Source organism: Trachurus trachurus (genome assembly GCF_905171665.1).
Source record: "Trachurus trachurus genome assembly, chromosome: 18".
Taxonomy (NCBI): Eukaryota; Metazoa; Chordata; class Actinopteri; order Carangiformes; family Carangidae; genus Trachurus; species Trachurus trachurus.
In genome coordinates this window covers 7,528,335-7,537,727 of record NC_139909.1, presented here as the reverse complement: position 1 = coordinate 7,537,727, position 9,393 = coordinate 7,528,335, and the positions used below count along the sequence as shown (strand labels likewise).

The 9,393-nt window shown below is 42.5% G+C and overlaps 1 protein-coding gene across 1 annotated transcript; it reads left to right on the top strand.

The window, feature by feature from the left end:
* The first annotated feature begins 1,085 nt into the window (after positions 1–1,085).
* LOC311002132 (uncharacterized protein) lies at positions 1,086–3,024 on the top strand. Its single transcript, XM_083993377.1, has 4 exons — positions 1,086–1,253; positions 1,806–1,861; positions 1,947–2,300; positions 2,461–3,024. Exons 2-4 carry the CDS (start codon positions 1,813–1,815, stop codon positions 2,676–2,678), a joined length of 621 nt encoding a protein of 206 aa, XP_083849503.1. The 5' UTR covers positions 1,086–1,253; positions 1,806–1,812; the 3' UTR covers positions 2,679–3,024.
* Positions 3,025–9,393: the final 6,369 nt, after the last annotated feature.

The window sequence follows — 9,393 nt, the reverse complement described above, 5'->3', positions numbered from 1 at the left end:
AGTCGTTCACTGTAAACTCTTATCAGAGCTACCATCATGGTTTAGATGTTATGTGTTGATATATTCACACAGTTTTACTGGATTGTGTGTTGTTAGTCAAAGTGAAAGTAAACCTGTATGACGCAGTCTGTTCATGATGGTGCATTAGACCACGCATTAAACAACCGGAATATCCCTTTAAGGTCAAGCCAGAGCTGATCAGACAGACACTTGATCATCTTTCCCTGAGCACTGATATTGAGGAGCATAATCTGTAAGACTTTACAATAAGATACACAAAATTTGAGTAGTTACTGAGTAACTAATGAGGAACTAATAAGGAAATAATGAGGAACAAATGAGTAGTTACTGAGGAACTAAGGTACATAAAATTAGAGTAGTTACTCCTTTTGATGTCTTACTTTACTTTAGGGTACCCAAGGGAAACTAATGATTAAGTAATAGTTCCTGATTAGTTCTTCAGTCATTTGATTATGAGTTACTGAAGAACTGGCCATTAACTAATAAGTAATAAGTTCCTCATTAGTTCCTCAGTAACTACTCATTGGTTACTCAGTGACTACTCTAGTTTTGTGTACCTTATTGTAAAGAGTTATACCAACAAAAAAAAAGAGAAAACTAGAAAACTACCACACTGACTGAGTATTTCAGATTTTTTGAATTATTGTTGTTGCACATCTGTTTCTGTCATTCTCTTCTTGATGTTCACACCCATAAAGTTCTTGTGTTGATAAAGTTGTTGAATGAACAGTTTTAAGTCTTGGGGTAAATTTTGGGTTTCACAGAGAGACAGTAGAACAACAACAACAACAACAACTCTGAGATCAGTCGGCCATGACTTCGGTTTAAAGAGCGATTAGAGGAAACAGGTTCCACAGGTTTAAAGAGTCGGACAAGGAAGAAGAAGAGGAAGTGTTATGAATGATGCAAACAGAGTGTGTTGCCTGACTGAATTCAGGCACATGAGTTGCATCAGCTCACTGGATCCGCCCCCTCGACTATATCGACTGCAGCAGTTGCTGTTGTTGTCAGAGAAGTTTACTCAAACGGGGAGTAAAGACACCAGCGTGTTAGCCAACAAACATCAACATGAATCCCACCAACAAGAACACCAACAACAGCAACAAGATGGAGCAGATAAACTATACAGCAGCATATGAATATGTGGCCTCAAGCTATGGCTGGCAGAGATGAGGACTTTTTCGAGAGTTTCGAGAGAAATGGAAAAAACTACGGAAAACGTCACACATAAGGTCTGTTTAAGCTGTTTATTATGTTCATTGTTATCAGTAAGACTTTGTGTTGATGACAATATGAATGTCAGCGGTTTTGTTTTATTAATTGTTGTGTGTGTGTGAGAGAGAGAGAGAGATAAGTTGTGAACCAGCGGTGAACAATCACTTATCAGAGGACTGTAGTATAGAGTCTTGTTTCTTTGTTCTTCATTGTTTCTCTCACTTCACATTTCTCATTTCCTGCTGTTCTCCCTCAGTTTATCTGCTGTTTAAATATAAAGATGTCGTCCATGAAGTATCAGGTAGTCAGAGCTGGTCCACATGAGTCTGTTCTGGATCAACTCTGATCTTAGATTTCTATAGAAAACATTTTTTACAATCTGACATGCTTTTTTTTCACAGAAAAGCAAGCCGTCCTTTGTGCTTTGTTTGTGATCAGTTGAAATGGCGCCACCTTGTGGCAGAAACATATTCCTGCACTAGAGTGTAAAGAAGAAGCAGCCTGGTCCTGACTGGAAGAAGTGAGTGTAGTAGATGTAGTTGTTGATGTGTTGTTGTCTCCTGTGACAGGGAGAAGATGATGTGCTGCTTCCTGCTGCTCCTCACACTGACCTCCTGTGTCTGTGGTGAGTTTACTCCTTCACTTTATTCTCTACAAACTGATACAAGTCCTCAGTTAGTCTGCTCCTCACTTTCCCTCTGTCTCCTCAGAACCAACATTTGTAGTGAAGGTGACACAGAGCTCCTATCAGGCAGAGGAGAACCACAACATCACACTGGAGTGGACCTTCACCACCACTCAGGGTTCAGCAGAGCCCATCGTTGTCTACTGTGAAGCCAACACTGATGAAAAACCATTAGTCCTGTATCATCTATATGAGGGTGATGAAGAGTTTCAGGATGAAGAGTTTTCAGGACGAGTCCAGTGTGACAGAGACGTCCTCAGAGAAGGACGAGTCAGACTTCATGTGTCCAGACTCAGGACTGAAGACTCAGGATGGTACCAGTGTCGGGTCGTCAATAAATATGAGAGGAGCTCTGATGAATGTCGACTGAACGTCACTGGTGAGTTGGTTCAGTAGTAGTGATTTACTAAGACTGTCATTAATGACCACAACATAGAATAAACTGCACATGGAAACAAACATCAGGAGCTTCAAACACAAACAGTCCACATCTGAACTTTGGACCTGAAGGACCAACAAGTGTTTTATGTCTTTTACAGAAGCTGTTGCTGAACCAGGACCAGGACCTGAGAGACCAGGACCAGGGGGTTGGAGAGTGATTGCCATCTCTGTAGCAGTGACAATAGCAGCACTTTCAGTTTTACTGGTTGTCAGTCTGCTCTACTGTAATCTCCGACTTCGTATGTGCAAATTTAGGAGAGAAAACGTCCTCACGGCTGCAGAGACTCAGAGTCTCTCTAAGAGTCAGTCTACCTGACTTAACAGGACTCCAGAATTGAGGACTAAATCTGAATCACCTACTATTACTGATGTAGATAGATTTGTAGCAGAGACGTCCACACACTGAGCCTCTGTCTCTTTGGTCTCATCCAGCAGCTTTGCACATTATTGTTTACATTATATTACATCTTAATCAGCTTCTCTATAATATGAACATGCTGTAAATAAAAGTCTGTTTCTACCAGAGTGAAGCTGAATGCATTATTATTATTATTTTTTATTATTAAATCGTGTTCTTCTATGTATTACTGTAATGGAAATGTTACAATGTATCATAACCTTCCCACAAGTTAAGTGTATAATGTGACTATACTGTGCATAAACCTGTGTATATGAGTGAAGTTGCTCTGACTCTTGTGTGTCTCAGAAGTTACAGAGACAAAAACCTGTTCAACAACAATAAGTAAAAGACGTCTTGAATGTATCACATGCTCATGTGTCCTGAGTTAGTAAACAAACACACATTGTCAGCAGAAGCAGGTTGCGACAGACAGGATTTATATTTCAGTGAAGGGACAGAAAAATTCAAGTAACTCCTTTAACTGGACTCAAAATTAAGAAAGAATTTAAGTGCAGGATGAGTCATCAAATGTCTGACATCACTGAAGAGAAAACACAGAGTTATGATAATAAGGTAATAACTTTCAACATCAACAGATAAGTGAACAATTAACACACTGATACAGGATAAAAGCTGCAATATAAACCCAAGGACATAAAGCAAACCATCATCAACAACTGGAAACAAAATTTAAATGAAACAAACTACCGTAGTTACCATCTTCTCTTCTTGAAACCGTCCATATCATGACTTCTACCTCCATGATTGAGGTCCCACTTCTGACCCACAATCCCACAGTTCACCAGCAAAACCATATATTTTGACTTTAGATCAAGGCATTTTGGTGACAACTAAGATTAATTTGACGTGGCATGATTTTATTTAAATCAAAGAGACGTCATGCACACACTGGCAACGCAGGGCATGATGGGAAACGGCTGTGTCGCCTGATCAAAGCACTGATTGGCTCTTAGTTAGGACCGCAAACACAACGTTTTGTCGAAAATCCACATTTTCTGTGTAATTGTTATCTTTAATGCTAGATTATATGAATCTCATGTTGTGCAATGAAGGTTTAAAACATATTTTGTGTGGTTGATAATGATAATGATAATGATAATGATAATGATAATAATAATAATCATCATCATCATCAAGGTAACATAACACTCGTCAAAACGAGCAATCAGTGCTTTACATGGCAGACAAAAAGAACAAAAGAATACAATGCCAGATATACACATATTCCCACATATAATAAATAAAGATTATGAAACACCTTTGCTGCTTGTCCTCCCCACGTAGCTGTGAGAACGTCTTACTGTTAATTCAGTAGTTCAATTCCTTAAATTTAGGGATTGTAGCCTATGATTTGTAAATTACAGTGCCTTTAAATAAATCTACTTTTTAAGGCAATTCTTATTCATAAATACTGTATGACTTCCAAGGGCTAATATACCCAGCCGTTCTGATTCTCACCTCAGTCATGACAGTGGCATTGTTAAACAAATAAAAAGTTATGAGCTATAATCCGTGTTCTGCAAACTACAGGGAACAGATGGATCTAACAGGATGAAAACACTTCTGTGCCTTCCTATTCTTTGACGGCGGCTGGAAACTGTCTTGACTGCAGCTTTCTGTCACCACCCCTGCGGCTGCGCAAATGGTCTCGGCCACTTCCCAGCCGCGCGAAGAAACTCGCGTCGTTTCGCGCGGCTGGTGTCTCGTTCATTTGCATATAGCCGCGCCGTGCACTCGAGAGATTGTGGGTGTTAACTGCAATCACAGCGGGGCAGTGTATACAGAATATGAAGAACTCACCTTTGCCACTTTTTCACCAGTTTCCTCAACGACCATACAGTTATAAGATTAGGCTACCATCTTCATCAGCTCTCCTGTGTTTCATTCACTCCAGGTAAGAAGTTTGTTCTTAGTTTTTTCTCCAGCAGAGTTCATCTTCAGTCTGTTTGCTCTTTTCAATCTGTTTGCTCATGTGAAGCTCAAAGTGTTGAAGCTTCATATGAAGAGTCTTCAGGTGTATCCTACACATTTAGTCTCCAGTGGCTTCATGATTGGTTCAGTGTGAACTAAGTAGTAATTATAGTCAATACTAATTGTAGTGTATTTACAAGATATCCCTATGGTACACTGCCCTCTTGTGGTTAGCTAGGGCCATGACCCGGTCTGTAACGTGAGTGTTTACGTGCTGTGGATGTTGAGTAAAAATCCCCCTCTTCACGCTCAGTCCGGTCTCCGTTTGTGTTATTCCCCACAACAATATATTACAGTTTGGCGACGAGGATGGGATGCTAAAAGAAAGAAAAAGCATCCCGGAAGACGAGAGACATAAAGTTATGAACGGCAGATCACAAGAAAAGACAATTGTAGCACCAACGTGAGTGGCTAACAAACGAGCTAACAAGCTAACGTGACTGCAAGTTATTAGCAAAGGGACGGACTGCAGCAATGGCCCTAATCGGCAGTATATCGGAATACAAAGAGGGTAAGGAAGATTTTGAATCTTACCTGGAGAGACTGGAACAGTGGATGGTCGCGAACACTGTGGCAGATGAAAAGAAAGTCAGTGTTTTCCTGTCGATAATCGGAGCGGATGCCTACAAACTTTTGAAAAGTATACTCCTGCCAGATAAGCCAAGTACGAAAAGTTATGCGCAACTCACCAAAGCACTCAGCGACCATTACAAGCCGAAGCCACTGGTCATCATGGAGAGGTTTCGATTTCAGAAGAGAAATCAACAAGAGAGTGAATCAGTGAGTGACTTTATAGTAGCTCTGAAACAGCTGTCTACTAACTGTGATTTTGGTGCTCACCTCGATGATGCCCTCCGTGATAGGTTTGTGAGTGGACTGAGATCAGAGGCAATACAGAGGAAATTACTGGCAGAGACTAACGTAACTTTTAAAAGTGCATGTGACAAGGCACTGTCCATGGAGATGGCTTCACGCAACACGTTGGAATTCTCTGGGAGAATAAAAGAGAGTGGAACAGTTAATCGAGTGTACAACCAAAATAAAAAGAGAGATGACAAACGGAAATCAAGTAACACAAACTACTGCAGAGTACCCTAGTGGTTCATTATGACACCAGAAAGCCTTTGAAACTAGCCTGTGATGCTTCGCCTTATGGTGTGGGCGCTGTTATCTCCCACGTGATGGAGAATGGAGAAGAAAAGCCCATAGCATTTGCATCTCGTACATTATCCGAGGCAGAAAGCAAATATGCTCAAATAGAGAAGGAAGCCCTCTCTATAATTTTTGGAGTGAAGAAGTTTCACAAATACCTCTATGGGAGGAAGTTTACTCTCATTACGGACCATAAACCGCTCTTGGCAATCCTTGGGCCGAAGTCAGCTATCCCCACACTGGCCGCTTTGAGAATGCAGAGGTGGGCGCTCATATTGATGGCCTATAACTATGTAATAGAGTATCGCCAGTCTGCAGATCATGCAAATGCAGACGCACTCTCACGGTTGCCAAGCAGAGTCAGAGATAGCACTGCAGAGGAAGGAAAAATCTTCTATTTCTCTATTATGGAGGATTTACCTGTGAAAGCCAGCGACATCGCACAAAGCACAAGCAAGGATCCGGTGCTCAGCCGAGTGAGGGAGCTCACTCTAAATGGATGGCCAGGTCATGCAAAGGAGGAGACACTCAAACCATTCTTTATGAGAAAAACCGAACTATCAGTGGAACAAGGATGTGTCCTCTGGGGAATGAGGGTTATAGTCCCTCCAGCTCTCAGACCCAAGCTGCTACATGATCTTCACCAGGGTCATCCTGGAATGTGTCGCATGAAAGCTTTGGCAAGAAGCTATATGTGGTGGCCTTGTCTGGATAAGGACATTGAAAAAACGGTGCAAGAGTGCAGTGCATGTCAGACAGTGAGACAACTACCAGCAGTGGCCCCACTGCATTGTTGGAAATGGCCAACTCGGGTGTGGCAACGGATACACATAGATTTTTGTGAGAAAGATAAACAGCATTTTTTAGTCCTTGTTGACAGTCACTCAAAATGGTTGGAGGTGGTTCCCATGGCAACCACAACATCAGCTAAGACTATTGAAGTTCTGCGCAGCATTTTTGCATCTTACGGACTGCCTGAGGAAGTGGTTTCGGACAATGGGCCGCAATTCACATCCAGTGAATTTAAGCAGTTTTTGAGAGGTAATGGCATCAAACAAACCCTGGTCCCGGCGTATCATCCAGCTTCTAATGGGGCAGCTGAAAGGTCAGTACAAACCGTCAAATCCTCACTGATGAAGCAAGTGTTGGCAGATAAGGGGTCTGTTACTTTGCAGCATAGACTGGCAAATTTCTTGCTGATGTACAGAAGCACACCACACACAGTAACAGGTGTTTCACCAGCTGAGTTGTTTCTTAAGCGTCAGCTGAGAACCAGGTTTAGTCTTCTAAAACCAAGTCTCGCTGTGACTGTTGAGGAGAAACAACGCACTCAGAAGAGATACCATGACAAGGGACAAAACAAGTTGAGGATGTTGTCTGAGGGTGATCAGGTGCGTGTGAGAAACTTTCGTGAAGGAAAGGAGAAATGGATCAGAGGAACAGTTGTAAAAAGACTAGGACCTGTTTCTTACCTGATAAATGATGGAGTGAGAGAGCGCACAGTTCACATTGATCACCTGTTACTCTCGCATGAAGAAATTGTAGATTGCAGCAGCTCAAGTGATGATGCTCACCTGACACCACATCTGGATTCAACACAAAGCAACAGCATCCCGGAGGCAGAAGGAAGGATTGCTACTCCGGCAGTACCAGCTTGCTCTCCAGTGAAACCTGCAACTCTTCCTGCAAGACTCAGCACTGCATCCCGTCCACACTCTCCAGCACATCATGGAGATACACCAGTGAAACCAGCGGAGCCCGTGGCTGTCTCAGCCGCTACACAACAACCTGGACGTCGCTTTCCAGATCGCTTACGGGTTCCACCCAAAAGACTGAACCTTTGAAAAGCAAGGAAACCATATATTTTTTGGATCAAGTGTTCTGATTATCCCAGTTTCGGAATAGTTAATTATTGGTAACAAGTTGAAGATAATTGTTTGTTTATAAGCGGTTGGAGTGAAAAAAAACAAACAAACGCTGTTAAAATTTACAGAAGAAGACTCTTTGAGTTTATACAAAGTAAATGGTTGTTACAGTATAGCTAAGTTAATTGCAGTATTTTGAATTTTGGGGGTTAATGTTTAAAGGGGAGGAGTGTAGTGTATTTACAAGATATCCCTATGGTACACTGCCCTCTTGTGGTTAGCTAGGGCCATGACCCGGTCTGTAACGTGAGTGTTTACGTGCTGTGGATGTTGAGTAAAAATCCCCCTCTTCACGCTCAGTCCGGTCTCCGTTTGTGTTATTCCCCACAACAATATATTACACTAATAGTCTCATGTTGGGGACAGGTGATGGACTGGTCAGTGAGCTCTGAGATGATCACTTCAATGGACACAACATGATCACAGTGGGTTTGTTCAATACGACCTGTGGATGTTGTGTCACTGCTTTGATCTTATAGTCTACTGATCTGATTCTATGAGGTTCATTGTGAAAAAAGTAAAAAAGTAGTGTAGTGAAACTATGAGGGGGGGGCGGGGGGGGGGGGGGGGGGCGGGGGGGGGGGGGGGGTAGGTTTTTGTTACTATGACCACAGTTTGCTGAAACAGAATCAAGGACGTGGAATTGAGGTGATCTGTGAAGGAGTCAATCACCATACCATTAGTAGTGTTGTAGTGTAGTAACAGTGTGTTGTGACATTTTAAGTACAGAACATATCATTGTGATGTGTCACTTTGTCGCCATCTAGTGGTGAAAACTGTGAACTGCACTGACAATCTGACATGCTTTTTTTCACTGAAAAGCAAGCCGTCCTTTGTGCTTTGTTTGTGCCACCTTGTGGCAGAAACACATTCCTGCACTAGACTGTAAAGATGAAGCAGCCTGGTCCTGACTGGAAGAAGTGAGTGTAGATGTAGTTGTTTGTGTTGTTGTCTCCTGTGACAGGGAGAAGATGATGTGCTGCTTCCTGCTGCTCCTCACACTGACCTCCTGTGTCTGTGGTGAGTTTACTCCTTCACTTTATTCTCTACAAACTGATACAAGTCCTCAGTTAGTCTGCTCCTCACTTTCCCTCTGTCTCCTCAGAACCAACATTTGTAGTGAAGGTGACACAGAGCTCCTATCAGGCAGAGGAGAACCACAACATCACACTGGAGTGGACCTTCACCACCAACACTCGGGGCTCAGCAGACCTCAACAGTATCTACTGTGATCTGACCACTGATGACCACAAGGAACCAAAAGTCCTGTTTCTTCTACATGAGGGTGTTGAGGACACAAAGGTTCAGGATGAAGAGTTTTCAGGACGAGTCCAGTGTGACAGAGACGTCCTCAGAGAAGGACGAGTCAGACTTCATGTGTCCAGACTCAGGACTGAGGACTCAGGACGGTACTGGTGTCGGGTCGTCACTGAGTATGGGAGTGGGTCTGATGACTGTCGACTGAACGTCACTGGTGAGTTGATTCAGTAGAATAAACTGCACATGGAAACAAACATCAGGAGCTTCAAACTCAAACATCTGAACTTTGGACCTGAAGGACC